Here is a 27,180-nt window from a genome sequence, read left to right as displayed (position 1 = left end):
CTGATATACTGACGTCAAAAGTCAAATGTTATTTTCACTTAATATTGACTTAAGATCTTATAATTCTGGCTTAAAAAGACACAATCTCCACTCATATCTGATCATATTGAATCATCATTTTGGCCTGCTAATATTGACTTAGAGCCAAAAATATCGACTTTGTGTCTCATAATTTGTACTTTGGTGTAAGATAATATTTATTTAAGAGTCAGCGCTTTTACTATCCAATAATATTGAAAGTATCTCATCATTTTAGCTAAAAAAGTCAAAATTGTGACAATATTGATCTCAAAAGTAAAAGTTTCAACTGTCTAATAATATTCAGCAATATATATGGACTTTAAAATATTAGATTTTAGCTTGTATCTCTAAAAAGTGGAAATCTCTCCTTATGTTGTACTTCATATGTGATTCAAAACGTTATCAATATTATCTAATTATATCGACTCAGTGACAACAATTGACTTATTCTACATCAAAATCATAAGAAACTTGGTCAATATTATAAAATATCTCATCCTTTTGACTTAAACTTACACTATATAATTATATTTTATTCTTTTGTACTTACATTTCATATTTTTTAATGTCCTGGTAGAATGGGCTTCCATACTATTTGTTTATTAGATCTCATTATATATGTCATATATTTGAGCTTTTGTGTTCCATGTCATTTTCAATCTATTTATTATCTTGGCCAGTTATGTTGTTTGTTTTGTGTACATTTGGACATGTGATTTATGTGCATATTTATTAAGATAATAAAACCAAATTTCACTGCACTGACGTCTTGTTCATGTTTGACCCGGTCAGGAGACTGAAATCTGTCCTCAATCTGCACCATCAATACTGAACCACAGTTACATAACATGACGCACCAAAGTTAACTTTCATTTCGTGACAGTTATTCTCAGAACAGACTCTCCCTCAGCTGCTGTCTGTCTCTTCCTCCTTTATGATCTTCACGCTACATTGTTACAAAATGGGCTGTAGTTGACATGCAATATCTCCTACTGCAGAACATGAAAGGCTCAGGTGGGCCTTCTTTTTTTTTACAGTGTGCAGCCTCTGCCTGCAGATGTGTCACCTATGAGCCTGTGTCCTTATATATATATATATATATATATAAGACACATCATCAGACCTCATCACATTGTATTTTCATCAGGTCTTTATTACTTGCAGATACAAAAAAAACAAGAACAAAAACCACAAGTCATCAAGCAAATACGATGTAGCAGGACCACCTAATGTGGCTCCGTGTCAACAGTGCATGGTCTTTCTGGTCTTCTCTAATCATTAGAATCAGGCCTAGCTCAGCTATCTTCTAAACTAAAGGCCACCTACTTTAGAAAAGAACAAAGGCAAAGTAAGGCAACATAGAGCTAGCAAGAAAGAAGCTGTCGATATAGCAGAAGTGGACAATGTTACACAGTAACTATCCTAAAAATACTCACTTCCAAGGCTTCAGTCATGAACAGGTTCCTAACAGTACAATTTGATATTTACACATCTGTACGTTGAATTCTGGTCATCCTCATTACTTTGGCTTCAAACATCCACATGAAAGTCAATGAGAAGTTAATGGTCAGTGTGCAACTGGATGCCCATAAAAAAAAAACTAACTAATCATGAGTGAACGGTAACGAATCGATCACACGAGGCAGCTCCCAGAAAATCAGTTTGATTCTAGCTTGATATAAACTTGATATGTGATGCTTAACTTAAGATCATCTGTGCAAGTCAAATATATTGCTAGGAACTATGAGGATACTGACTGAGCGGGACTTCTGGATGAAAACACTGGTAAAAAGGGTTTACAAATAAAAGCGAGGTTAATCAGGTGTCCGTGTTTCTGTTCACAGTATGTCTCAGGGTCTTGAGAATTCCTCCTACAACAATCAGAATGTCTAGAGTGATTTGCGTTGCCGCTTCATGAAGGACATGGAGTAATCCCCGGCCGGTGTGCTCTTCTGCCTCTTCATCTGGACCTGCGACTGGGCTGTGAGCTGTAGCTTGATGGCGCTGGAGTTCACCTTGGCCGCGCACAGCAGCTCCTTCATCCCCTTCATCTTCTCGCTCTGAAAGGCCACGACGGGGCCGGCTGAGGAGGGGGATGCCGGATGCTGGGGCGAGGGCGAGGGCGCCGAGTCCGGGCTGGGGGACTTGGGTTTTCCTTCGGCGTCTCCGCCCCTCAGGCTCTGGGAGGAGCGACGGCGGCCCCCTCCTTCTCCCACCTTCTTGGGCTGGGCTGGTGCTGCGGTTTGGGAGGCCGGGGAGGTGGGAGCGGCGAGAGGGGAGGAACCCTGCTCCTCTAGCTTGGACTCCCTCCTGGGGCCTCGTCTGCGGCCTTCCCGAGGGTCCTCGCTGGACTGGTCGTCGTCATCCGGAGACTCCAGCTCTTTGATGATGATGGACACTTTCTGACGCACCTTTGTGAATCAGACGTGAACACGTTTTAGCTACACACAGGATATCAGTGCAAGTCTGGAAATCTAATTTCCTGCTTTTTAAGAAAGAAGAAAGAAACAAAACCTTCACATGTCCAAACAAAAACTAGTTTTGGTAGCTTTAACTTACAATTTGCTTGAAATCCTTAATGTAGCTAACAGAAATGTGTAAAATGCTAAAGCATCATGTGACCTGGCTCCTGCACACTGTGTTTGTGCTGGCTGTAGCTGTTGTGAAGTTCAAAGCAGAGCTATTTTAGCTTTCTCACCTGTGCATCAAAGCGGCTCAGAGACTGGACCAGGTAGGTGGCCCAGCCCACATGAAGGACTGGTGTGGGACTGCCCTCCTCCCATTTGCAGATGCCGTCATAGAAGCGCAGCAGGTGAGCGAAGCATTCTGGGTCCTGGAGTGCTGAGAGGGCTGCTGCTTGCTTGGGATGCTCCTGAAGAAAGATGATGATGATGCAAAGGGAAGAGTTCAAAATAACTCAGAGAGAACACATCTGGCTTGAAAATGACAACACAGTATGTACATTTTAGCCTCATTCTTGTCTTGACATTAAATTATTTAACACTTATGTTCTTTTTAGACTTCACATGGCTTCAAATTAAATGTATCATACTGCCAATAGGCATTATTTTGATTGTAAGCTTTAAAAATTTGAAATAATACCAAGACTCCAAGAGATACCAGGAGAATATCTGTATCTGTAAAAGATCCCTCCAAAAAGACACATGCTTCTCAGATGGGGTTTAGACAACTATTATGATGATATTGAAGAAGTGATTCATGTATTTTGGGCATGTTCTCATCTAGCTGGATATGTAAGTGATATGTTGTGTATTATGTTTGTATGGTGAGGAGATTATTGTCTACCCTACATGTCGAAAGGTCACTTAACTCCACCTCTTCCTGCTGTCTTGAGCTGCCTGTCAAAAAGCTACAGATAAGCTCTTCCTCTGCAGAATGATGATAACCAGAACACTTAGTAATAGCAGGTGTAAATGCAAAGGCCTGTGGTTGGATGTCATTATCCAGATACACATCACAGGTAAATACAAGGTGAAGACGGTGTCTGAAAAGATATAAGTCGATGCAGCTGACCCAGAAATAGCATCTTTCATATTCCACGCATTCTTCTTCCTTGTCAAAACCTGGCTCCTACATTTCCCACAATGCAACTCTAACGCCAAAAATTCAGTTGGACATTCAGGTGTATTATGCTAGTAGCGGCTAATGTATCCTGGAGCTGCTATCCTGCTTCCAGCTGAGATGAGGAGCTACAGAGGTCTCACTTCTTTCTAACTCCACACGCCCAGGTTTTTTTTTTTCATTTTCATACTTTCAGTCTTCAGCCCCAACCCACGCTGACTCAAATGACATCACTTGAGGCAATTCATCACATTTCAGAGGCTTTATGCTACTTTTTTTTCACAAATGCAGTAGTACTCCACACACACTAATGTGGAAAATCAGTGGAGTTCCCCTTGAGTTCTTGAGTTCAAATGTTTTTCTTTCCACTGACAAGCAATAAAAAAAAAGATCCTACTATAAAATAAAGCAGATCTGAGAGTTTCATCTGCTGTATGAACCTCCTCCTCTGGAGGGAATGCCCACCTTATCAGCTCCTTCTCCTCCCTCTCCTCCCTCCCCAGGACTCTCTGCAGCAGCAGCCGTCTCCTTCAGCAGAGTGGGGATAACATCGTTTGCAATGTCAAAGAACTCCTTGTAGATCTCCTCGTCCTCACGGAAATAGTTATAGCTGCAGGAGCGGTGGACAGAGGAGAAAGACTTTTAGGATCAGAAGAGAGAAAGCCTGAATGTAATCCACAAAATACGCCTTAGATTAGGATGTGGTTTCTTCATCTACTGTGTGTGTGTTCAACCAGCCATTACAACATGAAGTTAAGACCATTTGGTTAACCATTTAAAGCCTTCTAGGGTGTAATGTGGACCTGTAGCATGTTGATGTACTTATTGAGGCTTGTTCCAGCAGTCCAGACATGACAAGAAATGAACTCACGCTGCATAATCTACAAAGAATCCACTGTTATGCGCTCACGCACATATTTCTCCTTTGTAAATGGTGCACAGAGGGAAAAGGCTGAAATTGAAGAACAATGGGGGAGCAGGAAAGGGAAGCTGATAGATGGGGAGGGAATGTGTCGTCTGGTGGTATATTTAGCAGCTGCTCGTGAACAGTGTGTTTAAAGGGGAGGAGAGCGAGCGAGGATGCAGAGCTGGACTCTTCCTGGCTGAACCGCCGCACCCTCTCAGACTGACTGGCACTGGACTTCTTTGTGGTGGATGTGTCAGTATCGGGAGCTGCCACATATTCAGAGTGGGGAAAAACTGCTGCATTGTAAAAATCTCAACCAGAGCTGTAATTCCAAGCCTCACTTCACTTCACTTTAATACTTCTGTTTTAAGATAAGATGCCTGATTAATTCTTGTTATTCACAGTTTTTAATAGAGTGAGTCACATCAGCTAGCAATAGGTTTGCTTGCGTTGCCATCTAGTGTTGGTCTGGTGAAATAACAAGTGAGGCAGCTGCTTGAGGCTCTGCTTTTGGATGATTATAAGTTGATTATAAGCTGCATCATTGATGACTTTTAAGATGTGTTTTGCAGTTGAAGCTTTGAGGAGAAAGAACTGGTACTGTATGTATGGTATCTTCTTTAGTCCTCGAAGACAGTAAATATCTTTGGGTTGTGGACAAAACAAGACATTAGATGATATCATCATGGGGAAACAGTGATCAACATTTTTCATCGTTTTCTGACATTTTACAGACCAAAAACTAATTAATTAATCAAGAAAATAACTGACAGATTTATTGATAATGAAACTAATCATTGGTTGCTTCCCTAGGAGTGTTGGAGGAATGTTTCTTGGTGTGACCTGTAAGATCATCATCTTGATACATACATGAAACTAACATGTGAAGTCACATTAATCACTTTTACATAATGGGGAGCATGTATGAAAAGGACTTGAAAACGTACATCACATGACCATCACATGACCATTCATATATACAGCGTGTGCCGGTGTAAGCAGGAAGCAGATAGTCTACTCTGCTGTGCTTAAGTTGTAGAAAATACTACAGAGGAAGAACAGCAATGGTGAAAAGTAAGACCAGAGATTTCTTTGCTTGGACAGACGCCGAGGTGGAACTTTTACTGGAAGTAGCATAATATTGTTTTCTTCTGGAAAAGGGTTATGTGATAGGGGCATGAAAAATCGGGGAAGGACATATTGTGCCTGATAAGACCCAATCAGGAAGCAAATGTGGGTGTCAGCGTCATCGTTTTCATCGCTTGCCTGTCCAGAATAAAACAATCCCTGAGTTCTTCAAACTAGAACAGGGTCAGCAGCGTTTTAGTCTCCGTTTTAGCGGTTTGAAAATGGCGGAGTAGTGTGGACACTAGGTGTAAACGTAGCAAAGGTTTTTAAAACAAAAATGTATTAGTGTGGATGTAGCCTAAGAATACTGTGTACTTATCTTCCCAGTTTGAAATATGACCTGACAAGTTCCATTTGAAGGCAGCTTAAATAAAGAAAAATAATCACAAAAAAAGGAATTACAGTCCTATAGTTCTTATTGTGAACCTGTAAGAAGCAGTGTGAACTCACTCCTGCATGACCTGAGCTGCCTTGGCCCAGGCCCTCAGAGCGTCCCGCACATTCCTGTGCCTGTAGTGGAAACCAGCCAAGTACATGTAGGGGTAGATGTGCTCGTTGTTGTAGTACTTCTGAGCAGAACTCACAGCCTGAGAGAGAGAGAGCACAGGAACACACTTCCTATAAAACATCCTGATCAAATGGAAACAAATGCAACAAGCATTTGTAGCACCATCATTACACTGGATCATCTATAACCAGTACAGTAATTCAACGGTCAGTGTCAGTTCTTGACAAGTAGAGCTGACTCTGTCTGGTTGCTAAGTGCATGTCTGCTTCATATGACTGTTTCCAAATAGTTGTAAGTTGAGTTGACAATGAATAAAGGTTTTAAAATGCGTCTCCTGTTGATATATTTTAAAAGGAATAGTTCAACATTGGAGCCTGTAAAAACATATCGCTGAACTTACCTGGAGGTGGATTTTCAGAGGGTTCTCTTTGCCTGGGATTGGATCCTGGTCTTCAAGGTCTGCCAGAGTGCCCATGGCCATGGGATATCTGGTATACAGGACAGGACGATATGGACTTCAACACAAACTCTTTGTAGTGGACGGGCAGGCAGTGAGACTTTCAGAGAGAATCACATGTTTACATTACAGCAACGAACACTCACCTGTCCAGGTCTCCTCGTTCATACAGCAACCAGAGGAGTCTCTGTTTGAAAAAAGAAGACAGATCATGAAAAAGCTTCCAACAAAGATAAAGAAGTTAGGAGTCACTGGCTATGTTTCCATCCAAATATATCATACATTTAACCAAATTTTCAGATAATGGGCAAAAGAAAATGCTCATTTATGCGTGTTGTGTGAATATTAGGAGTTGGTTCATGGAGATAAGCAGTAGATGGTGCTAATTCTCCAGTCAGGTGCTATTATACTATTATAGAAGAAGAGGGCTCAACAAGATAAACAACCACCAGTGGAACCTCAAACAGTGATGGAAATGTGATATTTATGTTTGTTTCAAGTAGTAATTTGAGGAGTGTTAGTCTCCTCATCGCTACACACTGATCTGGTATTATCTGCCAGAGAGCTCTGAAATCCCACAAACTGAACTGTTTTAACAAGCCAACATCTGTTTGGCGAGAAATATCGTTTTTTTCCGATAGTGGGGGTCTGAGCTGAGCCGCAAGTAACAATCACCAATGATTTTTTACAGGACAGCATGCCAAGTTCAAAGGTCAAAGTGTGTTGGAGGTGTGCTGGTTTGCTCTAACAGAAAGAGCCACTGCCAGCAGCTCTTTGTCTAATTGGCTTTTTTCACCTTCTACTGTTCCTCCCTGTGATATTTAAAACTGATCTGCGGACCAAACAGTGCCAAATGCATCCATATATATATATATATATATATATATATATATATATATTTTTTTTTTTTTTTTTTAATTAATAAGAAAATTAACAGGAACACATTGTTATTCCTTTTGGTAATTTTGGCCTCCTGTTAGATGGCCAGTTGAAAGCTTTTAATGTGAAGCAACAGCAGCAGGAAATGTTGGGTTTGGATTCGCAGTAATTTAACACAGCTCCAACATGGCTGAAAGCGATCAGTAGACAGCCAAATAAGGTCAGACTGCCCGAATGCAGATTGCAAATGGTGGTGACAAAAGATTGTCACTCACAAATAGCAGGTACATTTTTATGTCCTACAGTGCTCATACATGTTCATACATCGGACAGAAGTACGGTGTTTGTTTTGATGAGGGAAACATGTCAAAATGAACATGAAAGTAATTGATCTCATGTAGAAAGTCACAGTTTGCATGTTGCAGTTTATGTGAAGTGAGCTCCAAGAACAGGAAGGACAGCTCCAAACCACAACTACAAAAGAGGCCACAGCGGAAACACCTGTTGAGGCGTGTCTCTTTCTACCATTTCCAAAAAAAGTCATTACTATATGACTCTATGACTTGTCATTACTATATTATTATATGACTTGTCATTACTATATGACTATATGACCTGTCATATAGTAAGCACCTTACTATATGACAAATGACAAAGATGATGGGTATAATATATTATAAACAATCATTTATGCTACATAAGTACATCAGAATTCTTTAACATTTATTTCACTGCTTCCTCCAGCATCTACTGTCAAACTGAAACTTTCCATGTCTTGTGTGACGTTAGAAAAAAAAGAAAAAAGAAAAATAAATATGTAACATCCCACTGCAGACTCTACGTGTTGCATGTTCACCTGCTGTAGCTGCAGGAGCTCAGAGCTGTCTGTGTGCAGGTCCAGTGAGGGGTTGATGGCACAAACCATAAAGGCCACCTCCATGTTTCTGTCACACTTCATGTAGGAGCCCTTCAGATACAGCCAACTCTGAGGGTGACACAAACACACACACAGGACAGGGTTACAGCCATGTGAAACCTTACATATGATGCACTACACATACAGTATGTATTCTGTTCCTGATCTTTCAACAATGTATTAGTCTCTTGACGTGCTCAGGGGGGAGTTTACTGCTAGGAAGCTGAAGGTAGACCTCACCTTCTCATTGACTCCTGCTGTGACTGTTTGTCCTCGTCGGTCTTCATTACCCTTTCCATGCCAGGTGACCTCAGCCGTCTCTTCGCCGTTTTTGCCGAAGATTACCCAGGCGTGGTCCTCAGACAACGCCAGGTGGACATCCTTCAGACCCAGCACCTGGCAGGCAGCCACCACCGCAAACGCCACCCCAGAGCTGTCCAGTTTTGTACCTGGTTCAAATTTGACAAGACTTATTTTAGATGACTTGACTTTACCTTTAGTTTGATCAAAGACTATACTCCTCATAACATCATCATAAAAAATGATTTCCTTCTAATATGTGGAATGTAGTACCAGTGATAAGACTGAAGAGGGACTGGATGTGGGCCCGGTCCTTGAAGTATGAGCGGCTGAGACTGTTCCAGATCACGTCTGACACTTTCTTCACCAGTTCCCTGCTGGACCCTGCAGCAGTCCTTCGGTACTGGGACAGGTCCACTGCTCCTCGGATCTGTGCTGTGAAGCGCTCGTACAGTGCTGAAATCATGCCCAGCTCCACTGTGGGAAAACAGGAGTTGGGACAGTCCGGCTCCAGTGGTTCAAACCGTACTCCTGGAACGTTTACGGGGATGACCCGGTTCACAGCCAGGAAGTGCTCGACAAAGCCCAGGACCAGGGAGAGAAGGGCCAGGTCTGGCTCAGACTTGTGGAGCTCAGCCTCAAACATCTGAACCACGCCGTCGATCCCCCGCAGGGGAAAGTGCTTCTTCTGGGCTGAGTGCAAACCCATGATGTCCACTGTCAGTCACTGCTCAGATGTTCTCCTCACCTGCAGTACTGAATGGTACACAGCAGTCAGTTCAACTCAACATCAAAACTGGTATTATTTCTCTTTTTGTCAACAAATCCCATTAAAAGGCCAAAACCAACAATATGTTAGTGCATCTCTCACTACTCACTGTCTGTCTGTGGGATTGAGTCAAAGTAAACTACAGTGTGTGTTAATGGTAATGAAAGAACATGTGTAACAGTGTGACTCACTGACAACAACAGAGCTCTATTGCACAGAGGAATAAGATATATCAGGCTTTGGATACACACACAATAATCAATTACTGCTTTTGCTCTTTTCATGAGATAAATTAAAAAAGAAGTATAGAATATTGCCAGATTTATTCTGACATTTGTGATTCTATCCTAAAAATTCCCCTTTAAAATACATCAACATATCCTACTCAGTAATATGTTGTAAATACATAACAGGCTGCTCTCAGAACTATTCAGTAAACGGATTAAATTAGTTTTGCATAGAAAAAACTGTTATGTATGAATACAGGTTATTTTTTAAAAACTTAATCACTCTTCGTTGTGCGAGTTATTCTTATGCTTGCCTCAGTATGTTCATCCCGAGATAAAATAAACAGCTCTACCATATTGAAGACTGTTTACTTACATAAGTTACACACAAGTGTGTCCTGTGCAGATAAGCAGAGCAATATTTTTTGTCACACATTTAACCGCGCTTATACTGTCCTCTAGTATCTGTCAGGAGTAATAAACGCGCCGTTTATAATCCCATCAAACCTCATTCCGCCCGTTTCATGAGAACAGCCGCAGGTTAAACAAATGAAACGCAGAGTGACCCTCGGCTGAGCAGCTGGGCTCGTTGTGTAACGTAGTTACATCAATGCTGCTAACATGGCTATATGGCGCTGTGGTGGGCGGGGCACTCCCACTGCTTAGCATGTACATAGTAGCTGATGGAGGTTTGTGATTGCAACTAATAACGTTACGCCTACATGTCGCCGCCACATCGCATGTAACATTACTTAGACTCTTTCAGTGCAGACCGAAATACTCCCTTAAGTTAATTAATTTGCTAGCAAGACTTGGAGACATAGGCTAACTAGCTAACTTACTAAGTTAGGTTAACGTTAGCTGCCTACTTAGGCTTGCCATTGGTATTACTTGGCCAAATGCATACTAAGTTGTCTAAATAAGTGAGATAAAGTGCTGAAATGACGTTGAGATAAACAACCTGAGAGCCGCTGGATGAATGACTGCTGTAGTCAGAAGGAGCTAACGAGCTAACGAGCTGCTAGTTAGCTAAACTCACCACTTTTGGATAATGCTTATCTACCTAGCACTTTCACAAAATATATCGCCTCAATATGCCGCAACACCGACTCACTCTGACCTCTTATCGACGCCAAATCTGACCAATGTGCAAGAGATTACGTACCAGTTTTCTCACAGCCTCAGCCACATGTTTTTGTTTGTGTCCCCTTCTTTTGCCGCGCAGTTCAGTCTGCCCGAAAGTCACTCGGGGTGTGTAACCAATCTCTACGATGCGTACTGGAGCAGATTTCATAACGATTTGTAGGTCGTACACAAGCGCAGTTAAACACGGATAGACCCATCCCTATGGTTGCAGATCTAACCCACTGCGCATACGGTTTCCTCTCATGTATGCTGGGAAATGTAGTTCATGAAATGTGAATATGTGAACACTATCAACAGAGGGCAGCAGAGTGCCGTTATGTGAAAAATTACTACAAAATGGAACAAAGGTAAACATTACATAATGGAAAACAGGTTCCAGTAAAACCATTAATTTGAGCATTGTATAAAAGGGTGCTGTAAAAATGAAGTCCATCATTATTCAACAGTTTTTTAAAGCGTGGCTGTACCTGGCTGTATCCCAACCAACTAACATCAGTTAATCCAGTTAACTCATATTTGCCTAATTGTTTAATAGAATTAATTTGGTGACATTTACTCGAAATTCAGTCTTTAACAGAGCCTTCCACTGATATAACAGCTAATCGACGAAGTACAAAATGCCACTTTTTGTTCAGAGCAGGTATGACATAGCGTGTTCCTCCCCTGATGTGTTCCGCCCTATGCTTTTCCCCCTTGCCACAAACAACTCACGACTGGTTAAGAAATATATACATGTATTACGGTTCTGCACAATGTACAATAATAACAATGTGTCTATTGCACATTGCGCACTGTATAATAATAATAATTCTACTCTTATTTTATTTTTAAATCATATTTCATTATATCCTATGTGACCATTTGCACAATGGATGACTAATACTATTTTTTTTATCTATCTCACTACTCTAATTTTATCATATGCTACGTATATAGTTATTGCACAATGTATAATAATAACATTTTCTATTTTATTTTTATTTTATTTTCATTCAACTTTTTTTTTTATTAAATTTTAATTTATTTCATTCTAATGTTGTGTGTGATGTGTGCTGGACGGTGCTGTAGTGACACTTCAATTTTTCTCGGGATTAAGTAAGTCTTTCTTATTTTTATGTCTTGTGTTCAGGAATATTCCTCCTGCTGCCTTCATGTGCTGTCGAAAATGTCTAAAACAGGCTTATGAGCCGCTCAACAATGCGACACATTCCGTCTAATGCAGTTGGATCAGTGTTGCTAAAAGGTATTTTTTTAAAGGCAGAGGGTATGGAGAATAAGTCAACGAGTAAAGACAATTATACTAATTTAATGTTTGTATGTTATTGTATTTGAACGCAGGGATCAGTTCTATTTGTGAGATGGGAGTTCATACAGGGGACCGTGAACGTGCCTCCACCCCCCGCCCGCCGCCCCCCCGACATGTTTTTTCCCCTCCTCCATAGTCCGCCTTGTTTCCCTCCATCTCTGTCTCAGTGCTCGGTGTTTGCGTTGAGGTGCGGATCCGAGTCCCGCTCTTGGGGAAATTTGAGGAAAGTCAGTCGTCATATACACCTTCAAAGGACAGTTTAAAGCTATTTTAACTGAGACAACATCGCCTTTGTGCAGTTGCTTTGAAGCTAAAGTAAAATGGATCCAATGACTCAGTCCGCCCAGATATCATCGTCGCAAGGGTTTGCCGATGGACACAATTCTGCTGCCAAAGAATCAAAGCTATCCGGTAAGAAAAAGCCTAACGTTAAGATAGCTATATTACTGTTAATTTTACCATTAATGACTATACTATGTGTCTTTTGTTTTTATTAATAGATTCATTAATGTTTTCATAGGTTTACGTTGAGTCCGTAACGCCATAACGTTAACTCAACTTAGAGCTGTACGTTACCCATTGTAATGCAGACACCCTTTTCTTTTATGTTGTCAGTAGTTAGCCTGTACGTGGTTAGTTGAAGCTTGTCTCAGCTATAATGGGGAACACCTGTGGTAGTCAACATATCCGGTCTCACGGCTAAAGTTACCAATCATGCCTTATATTCAGCTGTCTTTTATGGCGATAACGCCAAGCAAAACGTCTTTTATGAATGTGTCAGTATTGTGTCGCCATGCTAATAAACGGATATATATGTAGTAACGTTAGCCAGTGTGGTAGAGCATGAGGTAAGACAATTAACTGAGCAGTATATTCGGCCAGTCGCAATAAACACAGAATTATAAGATTGCTGATGATTAACGTCATTAGCGGGGCTAATTCGGAAAAATAGACATTTCATTAAAATACGTGCTGCGTAGTGCTTTGGATACAAGCCGAATTTGAATATGTAACGTTATCCAAATGATTGTTAATATAGTCTTACGTCATATTCAACGATGTGAGCATGTTTGTTAATGAGTAAATAAACATTACATGAGAGTTTTTGTAACAACATTTGCTGTGACAAAGCGTTATCAGTGCTAAATGCTGCGATGCTCTGCACTGCAGATACGTTGTTACTGGGCAACTGCCAATGAAGGGAGGACCTCTTAAAGGCGCATTGCCCTTTTTTGTCTCGTCTTGGTAATGGTAACCAGACCCAGGACAAAACCTCATGGCAAAGAGCTTTAGTTCTATCATTCATTTTTTGTCTAATTACTGTCGTCACTCTTATTAATGTGTTTTTTTTTTTTTTAGTTTTTCAGGTTGACTAGGTAAGTCTAGTTAAAACAAAGGACTAGTGTTGTCCCCCAGGGCCTTATAGACAGGTTATTGTGTATGAGGGAGTGGCAGCTTCACCATCACTGAGTGAGTGTGTGTTTGTTTGTTTGGGTGTGTATTAAGCTTTCTGATTTGAGCTCCACGGCTCAATCAGTCACTACATATGAGCCATTTGAAAATCCTTCAAAGCCATGTTCTGTTAATCTAAAGGATTGTAGGCTTTGTAGACTTATGGCACATGTGGTCATGGGCGTCAACTGGATGTGGCAGGGTGTGGCGCATGATGCCTCACTGAGACTCAATTTGGTCTTGAAGTTCTGATCACAAAGGAAAGCAAAAATTAAGTTCATTTTTTTAGAAATCTACAAATATGCAGGGAGATTTCAAGACAAGATTATTTCCATGCTTACCATCATGGGATGCATAGTATGATTAAACACTTATGACAACAATGAACAAATTATAATAATAATTATTATTATTATATTGGTGAGCAACTGTGGATAGCTCCACTTTGTCCCAGAAACTTGGCAGCCATGAGCAAATTACACAATTTTGGTGCATTATGTTATTATTGTTTTGTTTTGTTTGACTATTTTTGGCACTTTTGCGAGAGACAGGTATGACATGCAAAAAAAAGGTCCCTGTCTGGAGTTTTCTACTTTTTGAGTTTTTTTTAATGAACATAGAGGACATTTTTAAAAAAAAAAAAAACAGTAGTGGTTTATACAGCCATGGCAAAGCAGCACAACTACAGAAAACATGGCTGTGAAAATAGTTTTCTGGCTGCCTGGACCAAATTTAGAATAATGATGATTGTTTATTTAAACATTCCACAACAGATAACAGGCATTGCCCTCTGCAAACCTTAGTCATTCCAGCACTGCTGAGTCACCTGAAAAATATGGGCTTTAGGCCATTTAACTCTGCATTCACATCATATGGAAAGACTGTGTGTAGATGTGAGGGGTCCTACTCAGAGATATTTTTAACATATTTGTTAAAGTTGGATTACTTTTTCCAACTTTTATGCAAAGGAAATATCAGTATTTTAGTGAATGGACTCATAGAGCCATATTCATTTGAAATAAAACCAACAAAATAAAGAAATTTTATTTTGAAAGGAGAACTCAACTGGTTTATTATTGATTGAATCTCTCAGTAATATTTTGAATGTGTTTAAGCAGGAATGTTTGAAAAGCTTCACTGTGTTGCTTTGAACAGTCATTCCATATGAAGTGATTGCAGCATGAAAACATGATGTGTTAGTAAAATGTCTAGTAAGTGCAAGATAAGTGGTCAAACTATGAGATATGAAATGTTGGCCTTTTATTTTGTGGAGCTGCAGAGAGAAGCAGGCTGATATCAGAGACACGCCTTAATGCCTAACTCCCCTGTTTGTTTATTTTTATCATATTTTAGCAAGAAGCTTCCCTGTTAATTTACTCCTGCTTTTAATTTTCTGTTAATGGAAAAACTCAATACTCCCTCCGTGTTTAATTATCTTGCTAAATTGAGCATAATATACATTTCCACAGCACTAATTCCATCAGGACAACAGAGATCTGTTATTTATTCACTCATTGTTTAAAGTCAATTCTCCTTTTCTTTTTTCTTTTTTTCTTTTTTGTCGTGATCACATAAAGTTGCTGAACATCACTTCTTGGACAGATGTTTCACATTAGTCTGCCACATGTTAAACATCATCTGTCCCTGTTCTGACAGGCTTTTAAATTGAAACATGTACAGGAAGTGTTAACTTACATTAACAATGGCTTAACATTTATTAGTGAATAAAAATAGTATTTTTGTTAAAAAGAGAAGATGAGAGTGTAACATGACATGTCATTAGTGCTGTGGGAATGTACAATATCTGAATTTATCATGTGAACAATTGGATTAATTAATGAATTAATTAATGTGTTTTACCCAGCCTGTATTAGCAACCAGCCATTATTTGTTTATGCTGGTCTTTGGCATGCTCATCAATTGTACTTATCTTCTGAAAACACCAAACTGACATCCCTGAAACACTGCCACATGACTTATCAAAGTAGCCTGTCAAATATATCATTACAGTCCTTTTATTTATATCGCCCAGCTCTTATTGTAGTATTAGTATTTTTATAGTGCTCTGTACTTGAATGTCACAGCCACCAGAAGGCCGGCCAGCCTCTCCAGCTTCTGTCTGCAGCTGAGCCCATTCCACTCGACTCGCTCACTGATGAGTGACACTAGTCACAGAGGAAGTGGCACACTTCAAAATGAGGACCTCATTTCTCAAACTGCCTTGCATCAGATATTCAGGGGAAGTTAGCCTTGGAATCCATTTTCATAATCCTCCGTATAATCTCACAAGCAGGAAAAAAAACAGTTTAAAGTGTTTTCCGGCGGAACATTTTTTTGTAAAAGGTACTTTGAATTTGGTGAGATTGTAGGAGTAGTCAGACTGTTCAGTGTTACAGCTGCCTCTGTGCTCACATTTTCTTATAGGAATGTTCTACTAACTAACCTTTATATTACTGGAGGCACCAAACTCCACCGTTTAATCTGTGACTTTTCACTGAATGTCAGTATTTTCATACCCTTTAGAAAACAGGAGAACCGTGTCCTTTTCCTAAAGTTTTGTTGCTTTACATAACATTCTGTCATTTAGATGATTTAACACGGCTCCAATTACTTTAGCTAGTAGTTTTCTGAAATTAGTCACACACAGCTCCACTCTCTTTTTTTCTTTCACAGTTACAAGCAGGACACAAGTACTCTGTTTTCTTCAAAGTTGTTATCATTCTCATATCATTCTCACCAATGTTGTTTAATGAACTTATATTTCAGATTTCAGTGAATTTAAATGCTTCTGATTCCTTACTTGATATACGTTCTCCCTGTTAAACACTTGAAAGTGAAGCACACAAGCAAAGCTTCAAAGAACATGGAGTTCTTTCCCCCCCCCCCCTCTCTCTCTCTCCCTCTCTCTCTCTCCACTCGGCTTGCCAAGACGCCCTCTCCTTCCTCCACTCCCCGCTGGAGTGGACCATATCACCGAGGTCACAGAGGCAATCAAATAGCCCTCAGGGGTAGATGGTAAAGGATAGCTGGGGCACCACGACAGGAATGGCAGGCATGGCAGAAAACCAGCAACCCTACCAAGAGATGAGCCCATGAGGCCTCAGGCAGCCGTGACAAAGCTGGCTTCCAACCCATGTCTGCCTGTGACATATTTAATACAGAGGAAGCGTGGTATTCAGAATGTAGATTGTGATTGCATGAAGGCAGTCTCACTAGGGCCGGGTATCACCACCGACCTCCCCGTTCCATTCTGATTCACAAGGTCCGATTTTCGATTCAATATCGATCAAATTGGCCCCAAAAGTAGTTACCTTAATGTACTTTTTACTTAACATGACCAACACACTACAGGAGTCAACATTATATAATGCAACGCCTCAGACTCTACAGTCAGCGAATATTGACTGAGCAGATAATAATAGTGCTTTTTTAGTGCAGAGAGTGTGGTGGTGAGGTGGTACGCATCATAAAATACAAAAACTAGCTTTGTGTAACGTCTGGTGTGAGGCTGCTGCTGCTGCTCTGGACTGATGGCTAACCTTACTCTTCACCACGCTGCAAGAAGTGCGCTGTCCACACTGCTTTTTTTTTTTTTTTTTTTTTTTTAAACCCAGCCCTAAGTCTAACCTTTTTCCCCCCCCAGAGATGTTCTTCACCCAAAATGATCATTTCCACAGTTAAGGCACCTTTTTACATTCTGATTTTTTTGGGATGTCTGAGAGAAAAGTTGACTATCATGAGAGAAACAGTAAAAATTTCAGATGTCAATCCAAAGCAGTGATCCTAGATCTCAATGTGTGACTTGTCCACCAATGATTGATTTTGAGCTTTGGCAACTAAACCCATTCAGCGGCAAAATTCTGACAGTGTCATAAAGCATTGTGTAAAGCTGCTCCAAACAATATTTGAAGTAGTAGTTGATCCACTCTGCACTGCAGGTTCCTTTTGCTTTTTAACCTTTCAGCTCATAGTTTTGCTTTTCCAAGCCTTCACTCTTATCAGCTGCACATGTAGCAGCATCAGGCAGTTGTTTTTAGATAAAAAGCTTCGATAAGCTGACTGTACACTACCTGCTCTGTACTAACCACAGACAGAGAAAGTTAGTGACTAGCTGGTGAACACAGTGAAGCATTTAGCAGCTTCAGGAATTGCTGGACACCAAAACAGTTAGAGGGGAAGTGAATATTGGACTCATACAGTGGCTGTAACATGACTCCAAAATAAGTAGGCAACAGTCTGCTGATATTTTTTTTAAATAACAACTTAATAAGGTGATAATATAACATTGGATACATGCTCACAACCCCCGTCACTAAAAAATGGAACAACTGTTCTATACTCCACTCCACTCTGGCTGAATGTTTCTACATCTATACCTGTTTCCAATGTGTCTTATGTATTTCTTCTGTCACACATTTTCAACTCATTTGCCGTCCTCTTTAGATCTCCATGTTTGTGCATTTTTGTTTTATTTCCACAACTTGACATCAGTCAGAGTGCATTTTACAGACATATTCCCATAATTACATACTTTTTTGTTTGATTATTGTGGCGTAACTTTATGTATGTGTCGATTTATCTATGTTTATTCATCCACCAAACAAATGGGAAGTGAATGTTCATATTTTACCAGCCACTCAACGGATAACCATTGTTTTTTTTGGCTTATGAGTGAAGCAAATCTACCAGCCACTTGTTACCAGTATTTGGCTGGTGCTTTTTGTTTCCTGCCTTGACACCAGTTTGCCTCCGACAAAGTGTGGAAAAACAAGTAAGATGGAGAGCTTGCATTGTGGTTTTATAAAACGAAGGTGCGGTGTGTTGAGAGGGTATCAGCTGAGTGAATCTGAGAGCAGGAATGCTGCAACGCAAGGGCACACCAACCCCAACCTGCCCAGCTTGTACACAGTCCAGTTGAGCTGGACTGAAGGGGAGAAGCCACACCTGCCTTGAGTAAACCTAAAACACACATCTTCAGTCTTTACTTTTCACTCAAGGAATTTCTCTCTTCACCCATCTAATGACAGAGAATGAAGCCTGAACACCGAATGACATCTCTCCACGCAGATGGAGACGGTTAATGTTCTCAAACATTCACATGAAATTCACAAGAAATGGCTGTAGAGTTACACTATGTGGCCAGAATGAAACAGACAGCCTAACAAAGTATGTGGACAGCTGAGCATTCCACACATATTTGATAGTAATACGTAAAAATGTGACACCATGTTCATTAATCTGCCGGTTTCAGGCTTTCCAGCAGATGTTGGAACCTGGCTGCAGGGATTCGCTCACACTCAAGACACAAGAGCACTAGTGAGGTCCAACACTGATGTTGGGTGCTGAGGTCTGGCTGGTGTTGGACGGGGCTGAGGTCACGGCTCTGTGCACACCAGTCAAGTTCTTCCACACCAAACTGGGAAAAGCATTTCTTCAAGGATCTGGCTTTGTACACGGGGGTACTGATCTGTTGAAACGGGAAAGAAACATAAACCGTTGCCATGACGTTGGTAGTGCACTATTGTCTAAAGTATCATTATAAACTGCAGGATTAAGATTTTCCTTCATTGTAACAAAACAGGAAAAACAGCCTTAGACCAAAAGTATGTGCACAGGGCTGACCACATATGGTTAGCAACAGAGCGCGCTCAAAATGTTTGTTTTCTGTTGGCATCTAGCATAGCAACATAAACCGTGAGAAAAGTACCATAGAAGTTTAAGAAATGTCGGTCTGCTGGTTGTAGTTAACTTGTGGGGCGCACTTCTGTTTGCTCACAGCAACACTGAAGCAAAGTGAGAAGTGCTTTTGCCTGATGCTTGTTATAGTACATTGTCTATTTTTCTGTCTTGGTCTTGCCTGCATAGCTAATATAAGTGCATGTGTTAAAGTGACTGTAGGTTTATTGGAGTGAACATGAAGAGTTAATGCATGGGGCGTCTGGTGTAAACTAGTATTTTTATAGTAAGTAGTTTTTGTGTAGCATGTAGAGTTGTTAAGGCTGGATAAGTTAACTCTTCTTTTTTTATTGAAATGCCTTTGAATGGGTGCAGCGGATAGTAGTTCTTTTCCTCTTCTTCTTCTTCAAGGATGATCATTCTTCTGTCCTCTTTATTTTTTCAGATTCCTTTCTTTCCTCTTCGCCTGTATCTCTCATTCAGTCTCCTCAAGGCAAGTGTATGGTTCTCTTACGCTGCTCGCCTGCTCTCTCCCTCTGTCCTGTACTCTCTCGCTGGCCTGCCGCTGTTCCGCTCTCTTCATCCCTCTTTCTAGTGCCCCTCTCCTGCTAGTAAGAGTCCAATAAAAATAGAAGGAACCTGCAGAGAAAACAATAACATAATGAACTCCAGTCCTAACCCCAGCTCCTTCCCTAGCTCCACTGGTCTTTACTCGCCCCTCCTCCTTTAAAACCATGTCATGCTATCCCATCTGTTTCCAACTGCTGACCCTCAGTTGCTGCACTAATTGTAAGTTAGCCGGGCAGCACAGCTCCTCCTCTTTTCAATGACATATGGCATTGGTAATTTCCTTAACCACCCCCAACCCCTGCCTCAACTTGAGATCATCCCTCTCTAGCTCATGCCGTAGATTGCCACCTTGACATATTGATAGGTTTCGTCCTTAGGTTATCGTTAAGGCTGCAGGAAATGTATTTATCTATAGCAATAGTCTAAGCAGCAGAAGCTCAACCAACAGCAATTGTACAGATATTTATACACGTGGTGTAAAGACTAATGTGCTTCAGTTGCCTGAGGTGATCAAATTGGCGTAAATCACCAGCAGTCAACAGCACAAATCAAAACTTTGTATTATTAGACACGTAACACCTTGCCTGTGCAGCTGCTAGCAATCTGATCCATTTCAGTCTTTACCGCCTGCTAGCGAGCATTATTTAGGTCAGCAGCACTCACTGTAGGTTCAAGATAATCCCAAGATTGCCACCTTATTTTAAGAAAGCAGAGAAGTTCAAGTTCACATTGTGTGCGCAAGAGCAGAAACCTAAAAATGGATCAGGTTGGCGTCCCGAGGGGGTGGTCCTACCTTTCCTTCTGCCCTAGTATCCGAGCTCCCCCCTCAGCCCCCAGTAGCATCGGGCCCCGGAGGAAGAGTGGCACTGGAGATATCATCCACTGCCCAGTGGCCTGGGCCTGCCATCGCCTGTGGCTGCTCACTCGCACCTCCACCCCACCCCACCCCACTATCTGCTTATGGCTTTGTAAGCTTTTGTGCATGTCTCACATCTTTGCTTGAGCATTAAAAAGTAGGTTTTCTTTGACCAGTTTTGCTTCTTTATTTTCAGATTCTTTTTGAGCTGTGATTTTTTTTTTTATCAGTGTTAGAAGTCTATACTTGTGTGAATCAATGGTAGCCAGTACTGTGAAAGTAGTGTTTGTTAGATAGTGATATATTAGGATAGATATAGATGAGGCTATATGATAACATGAGCCACAAAGTATTCTTAGTCACACGTTACCACTACACACTTATGTCACAAACATCCAACCTATTCACTCCACAACCTAGTGAGTTATGACAGGACATTACTGCACCCTGCGGAATTTGAACTCCTACTGACTCACCCTCCTCTCCGGAAAGATACTGACTTGGTTCATGCGTCATGTTTTACCAGTAAATTAATGCCTGAGATTTCAGTGCACTAAACTAAACCAGTTCCTGTGTGATTTTTAAACATTCCATTGTAGTTAGTGTTGAATTGTGATTAAATAATCTCAGCTCAAGGACCATGTACTGGCTTTTTCTGAGCTTTCAACTGCTTCTTACAGTCTCCATTAATGAATGGAAGTGGCTCAGCTAGTGTCAAACATCAACATCCAACTCCAAAGGTCATCTTTGAGAGTCTACAGAAAAAGATCATTTTATCTCATATACTGATCCAAAGGCCATGAATTAAATTTTATGTTCAGAGTAGAGAGAGGTTTTTGCTAACTGGAAAACACATAATTTTGATAGCCAAGCCACATACATAATCACACACCTCCTACTGCAGAGAGCAGATTACATAAATGAGACATGCAAGGCTACTGATTTGGCAGATGTTCCATGACCGATGACTTATCACCAAGCAAAGTTGTTGACAGCTTTATCTGAACCATGTTCATAAAGCCACTCCTGAATTATAGCCCCACTGGAAGTAGTCTAGGTTCAAAGCAAGTAGCCCCGGGTCTTCTAAACATCCATGGCCATATTCTCAGAGCACTAGCTGTTTCGGAATTTGTTTACAAGTACAGAGCCAAGGGACTACAACGCTGTTGGCGAGATGGAAAGTCCATTCATGTGGCCTAGTTTGAACAAGGCATTGTATTGTGGCGCAGGGGAGGTGGCAGTCCTAACCAAAACAAAGTGGACCAGTCAGTTGGGCACCAGTGGAAAAGTCTGTGTCTATACAGTGGCAGGGGAGGGGATGGGGTCATGGGATCATGCTGACAACACGGCTAACACTGCAAGGTTCACTTGAAGTAGGAAAAATCTGAACCTTGCATTAACCTGACCAACTAGTCAAACCTTTTTTTTTTTTTTTGAAGAGTGCTTGCTAAGTAAAGCTGTCGTCAAATAGGTGGATGTTAGCATGCACAGGTTGAGCTGAGCAGCTGATGGTCACCTCCTAATTTAGCTGCCAATTCCCTGTCGTGATGGCTTGAGGCTGGGTGTTGAAAATGACATGGAAGATCATTGGTGCTGAAAGGGATCATGTGATTGTTGGAACAGTTGCTTGGAATATCTTTGGAACTCTGTGGCCTCCAGGATAGCCAGGGGCCACATGGCCTGGAAGGGGGGCCCTGCCATCATAGTGGACATAATTATGATTAACCACACAGAGACAGTAGTATTACCTAACTCATGGCATTTTTTTTTTCACCATTTTGGTATCAGAACATTACATAATTTGCATGTTGTTGTAATCAGCAGTTAACACATCCTAATGGAGAAGTAACTGACGACAACAATGAATGCAAAGTATTTGAGTTAGATATTTTTTTTAAATCATCATTTACTTTAAATTGTATTTGAAATAAAAATTGTGCAGAACTACAAAGCTTCCAGTCTATTTTGGATTTTCTAGGCAGAAATATTTGAAGTTTAATTACAATACACTTTTGTGTAAACCAGGAAGTACAGAAGTATGATTGGCAGGTCATAGCTGACAGGTTTATTGGCTGTCCACACACTGGCCACGTTTTCTTGATCAACGAACGAGTAGAATGAAATGAAATATATGAAATAAATAGACAGCGAATTCTGTCTGGTTTGTGTGTCTGTGTCTTGTGCAGGTTGCATTGCAAAAGGTCTTGCAATACAGCTCTGTCACAGCAGCATTTAAAACGGCAAAATTACATCATGAAATCAGGTCATTTCAGTCAAGTCACTGCAGTCATCCGCTCCCAAGGGCGAACTACATAGGCGTGAATCTTTCGTGTTAGGTTCTGATCTTTGCGTCTTCACAGTGTAGAGTCCAAAACAGAGGAACCTGTGTTGTGCCAGCTTCTTTTATAAGTCTGTTCTGTCGAATGTGGAGTATAAACTGCTCCACAGAAGAGAAATAGTTTATGGACAGGAGACAGAAGTCAATAAATGGCAAGCACTAACATGTTCACAGCTGGCTGATGTGTTTTCTCACCAGCACCAGCTAATTTGCCAATTATCACTGAGATTGCTTACTATATCACCACACTTCTAGCACCATCTATTTCATGAGGACTTGCGGATGAACTGTATGTGTCCTGAACGTGTCTATATATTGGACCTACTGGTTCTGAACGAGTGTAATGCTCACCAATTTAATAAGAGCTGAGGGAGTAAGTACAGGCCGGCTTTATCTCCTTGACCTGGCTTGTTTCTGAGCTTGTCATTTTGTGTCATACCAGGGTGTTGAAGGTATCTTAATATAGTCAGTACAAGAATCTCTCATGAAGACAATTACTTAATGTGAGCAGTTTGTCAGCTTCTCTTATTGTGGTTTGTTTTCTGTTAAATTGACACGGGCTTTTACATTGAAGCTAGTAGAATGAGTGATTGCCACATGTGTATTGATGTACAAATAGCCATTATATAATCAGTTTCCTAGAAAATGGCAAAAAATGAGGTCTTACACACATAGCAAAAGAAACACTAAAATCATGCCTCAGATCACATGAAACTAAGAGGCGAATGGTGGAGACCTTTTGTGTGTTTGAGTGACTTGAATCCAAATTGCGGGGTTTTTGGAAAACATTTGAAAATCACACATCACCCAAAGCTATTATCATGTTTATTTTAGCTGCAGGTGTGTACAGAGAACAGTTGCTAAATCAAAACCTTTAGAAATTTAATAGTGACTTGTTAAAGTTTCACAGAGTATACTCTTAAAACACAAGCGATCAAAAAGAAATTGCCCATGTGGAAAGTCATAGACAATATATACAGGTGGGAACTGACCAGTCATCTAAGCCACACATGATGGTTGACAAGTAGTCTGAGTCAGTGAAATTTTATTTCTTTTGCTGCTTCATTTGATCATTCAGATAACATAAGTTACCATACTGAGTGCTGCAACTTTGTGGAGTATAGATACTGCTCCACAAAGTACAGCGTGCAAAAAGTGAAGATCCCATCCACTGTATGAATCTGCCTTACATTTCCATGATGCAATGCATGAACGCTTGGGCTGCAACATTAAGGCCTCGCTGAATAATGTTAGAAGTGCATGGGAGTTGCGTGTCTGTGATTTATATGACCTCCCCTCCTTTTCCCCTCTTTGCTGTTGTTCTTCATGCATGGCAATGCAGACAAAACGGTGGCACTGGGCTCCGACAAGCCCTGCGAAGGTGTAGCGACATCACTTCGCTTTCCTTCTCAACCTGGCTCATTCTCCCCTGGTAATTACGGGAGTGAAGCAGGGCCGCCAGATGGACAACCGGATTCGCCGATAAAGACATCTCCTGTTTCAGAGCGCATAAAAGCACTGGAAGCTCTTGCTGCCAAAAAGAAGGAACCCGATTTCAGAAGCGATGGAGGTTACTCTCACTACAGAGACCGCCACCATGAGAAATCTCCCACTGAGACCCAAAAGTCTCCTACTGAAAAAATTACACCAACTGTCCAGAAAAAAGCAGGTTCCGCCGATCCGGAGTCACCAGAATCCCCATTTGAAGTACTTGGAGATTTAAGACAAGGAAATGAATTTGAAGAAACAGAAGAGTGGATGAAGGCTCATTTACCTCCGGTGCCAGATTTTGATGCTGCAAATTTAATTAAAGGCACCACATCTTCAGAAAATGTAACGCCAAAGGAAGAGAAGGAGACTGACATTGTTATACCCGATGCTCCTGCTGCTTTTGCCGGTGTCCCTGATGCTTTCATGGATTCTCCCTTTGAAGCTCCAAAAGTGAAGGATGATTTCTCAGAAGCACAGAAGCAGCCAAGTGTTGAGGAGGAGTCAGAGTTTGACCTTAGTTTTTTGCCAACAGCCTACATGTGGGATCAGCAGGAAAAATCAGGTGTCCAAGCTCCATCAAATCTTGATTCAGTGCTTCCAGCATCACCTGCACCTCCTGCAGGCTTTGATTCCCCATCTCCTCCTGTCTCCCCATCAGTTGACACTGATGCTAAACCAAATGTTTTGGATGACAAAAAGGCCACTTGGGCTGGAGATATGGAGCCCCCAGAGGCCAGTGAGGTGGACAGCTCAGGGGAGTCAGACAGTACTGTCATTGAAGATGGTGTCACTGTTCCTACTTCTGTCCCTTCTCCATCCTCTGATCCTGCAGTTTCAAATGATTCCCCCACAACTCTTGCCTCCTCAACTCCTGCACCTCCCACTGAGGAAAAGGAGGAAAAGGAGACCCCACCAGCAAGGACTGAAAGAAAGCTAATGCAGGTTCCAACAATCAATGTTATTGAAACCGATGAGCCAAACTACAGTGATGAGGAGATGGAAATGGAGCTTGAAGCAGAGGAAGATGAGGATTATGAGGTTGTGAAAGATCCAGTCAAAGAGGCTCCTAAACACCCAGAACCAGAGTCAGAGGACAGTAATTATGAACCACCCAAGACACGCCCCTTAGAAACTGAATTCATGGAAGGCTACTCTCCTCCATCCTCGCCTGTAGACTCTGATGCTGAATACTCTCCCAAACACCAGATACTCACATCTCACCCTGAAACGGTCCATGAGGTATCGGCATCAAAACCCGAGGAATCTGGGCCTGATGTTTCCCAAGCACAACCTGAAACATCACAGACCACTACCACTTCCTCTAAATTAAACGATCCCTCCTCTTTTACAGTCACAAATGAAGAAGTTGACTTCCCAGACAATGATGATGAGTGGTCAGATGAAGCACAAGAAATGCTGGGTAAACCTTGCAAGACTGATCTTACTGCCAAGGACCCAGCTCATTATACTTACAACACAGCTGAGAAAGAGGCTTATATTGAAACGCCTACGCTTTCTAAAACCAGCTTCATGCAAGATGATATATATGACAGACAGTCATTCGATTATGATTATGATGCATCCTCTCCCCTGGACGACATTGATGACAAAGGGCTAAAACATACAAAGGAGCAGTTTATTTCTGACTCTTCTCAAATCCATATTGAAACACTGAGTGAAAGCGCTGTTCCGGAGGACAGTCAAAATCTGGACGACTCTGCGTCACAGAATGATGACGAAACCTTTCCCAAGCCAGTTGGTCAGCAGCCTTCAAGAGATTATCCCCAAGACCCATATTATTCTTTCCAAAGTGAGCCAATAAGCAGCATCAAGGAGCCAAACGTCGACAATAAAATGACCACTGACATTGTTTCAGATAACTTGACAAATGGCAACTCACTCCCAGCACAGGAGCAGGAGCAGAAGCAGGACTCTGATTCAGGTCATGCACCCGACACAACAAGCAACTCCGAAAGCATTGACCCTGATAGCTCAGTTTCTGAGCCCACAGATAGCTTTGTAGAGTTCATGAGAGAGTGCCTGAAATCGAGGGAGGCTGAAGAACCAGACAATGCGCCCCAAGGTGTTCCCACCAAGAATGAGTTCAGCAAAACCGGTTTTCCTCCTTCCCAGTCCCCTCCAACAATGGTGATGGATCTTGAACAAGAACAGCTTACAATCAGTGCTCTTAAAGAGCTGGGCAGCAGCCAAGAGGAGGAGGAGGAAGTGGTGATTCTCCAGTCTAAATTTCCTGACCAGGACAAAGCTGACCCTAATGTTACGTCTATACAGCAGTCTTCCTTTACCTCAGTTCCTAACGCTCCATGTTCCCAAAGCAACCTTGTGTTTGAAAGCACATATTCCAAAGAGGTAGAAGCCATCGACGAATGGGTGGCTGAGGCCTATCATCTTGCTGAGCATATCTTGACAGCAATACTAACCCACTTATCAGGTAACACTTCCTCTTTTTGAGCAGTAGGCCTGCTAACCTCACGCAGTCACCTCAACAGCACCCCTTTTCTCACTTGCACCTTGTCCTTGCCTGCACCTTTTCAAAGTTGCTCTGTTTTCACATAACCTTTACATGTAGGCAATTTTGGCAAAAAAGCACCATCTGATGCTCGCCAATTTCCACAGACCTATTTAGTGCT

General features: G+C 41.4%; 2 protein-coding genes across 6 annotated transcripts in view; one reads left to right on the top strand and one right to left on the bottom strand.

Annotated features, from left to right (window-relative positions):
- Positions 1–1,153: 1,153 nt before the first annotated feature.
- On the bottom strand, positions 1,154–12,798 carry men1 (multiple endocrine neoplasia I). Of its 4 annotated transcripts, none has more exons than XM_067579660.1 (10): positions 12,723–12,798; positions 8,972–9,454; positions 8,639–8,847; positions 8,339–8,467; positions 6,750–6,790; positions 6,547–6,634; positions 6,089–6,225; positions 4,069–4,213; positions 2,720–2,893; positions 1,154–2,432 (listed from the first exon to the last, which is right to left on the bottom strand). In XM_067579660.1, the coding sequence occupies exons 2-10, from the start codon at positions 9,405–9,407 to the stop codon at positions 1,911–1,913; spliced, it is 1,881 nt and encodes a 626-aa protein (XP_067435761.1). In that variant the 5' UTR covers positions 9,408–9,454; positions 12,723–12,798; the 3' UTR covers positions 1,154–1,910. The 4 variants fall into 4 exon arrangements, with proteins under 4 accessions (XP_067435761.1, XP_067435758.1, XP_067435762.1 ...); XM_067579657.1 differs by lacking the exon at positions 12,723–12,798 and adding an exon at positions 10,860–11,024; XM_067579661.1 differs by lacking the exon at positions 12,723–12,798 and adding an exon at positions 10,656–10,759.
- rtn3 (reticulon 3) overlaps positions 12,276–27,180 on the top strand; it is a 34,717-nt gene continuing 19,812 nt past the window's right edge. The window contains exons 1-2 of one of the 2 annotated variants that reach the window (XM_067579662.1): positions 12,276–12,557; positions 19,720–19,767. In XM_067579662.1, the coding sequence (XP_067435763.1) occupies positions 12,467–12,557; positions 19,720–19,767 (139 nt within the window). In that variant the 5' untranslated portion in view covers positions 12,276–12,466. The remainder of the gene's footprint in view (positions 12,558–19,719; positions 19,768–27,180) is intronic. The other variant, XM_067579663.1, reaches the window with a different exon arrangement.

Source organism: Thunnus thynnus, chromosome 22, assembly GCF_963924715.1.
Source record: "Thunnus thynnus chromosome 22, fThuThy2.1, whole genome shotgun sequence".
In the NCBI taxonomy this organism is placed as follows: domain Eukaryota; kingdom Metazoa; phylum Chordata; class Actinopteri; order Scombriformes; family Scombridae; genus Thunnus; species Thunnus thynnus.
This window is presented reverse-complemented; position numbering and strand designations above follow the sequence as displayed.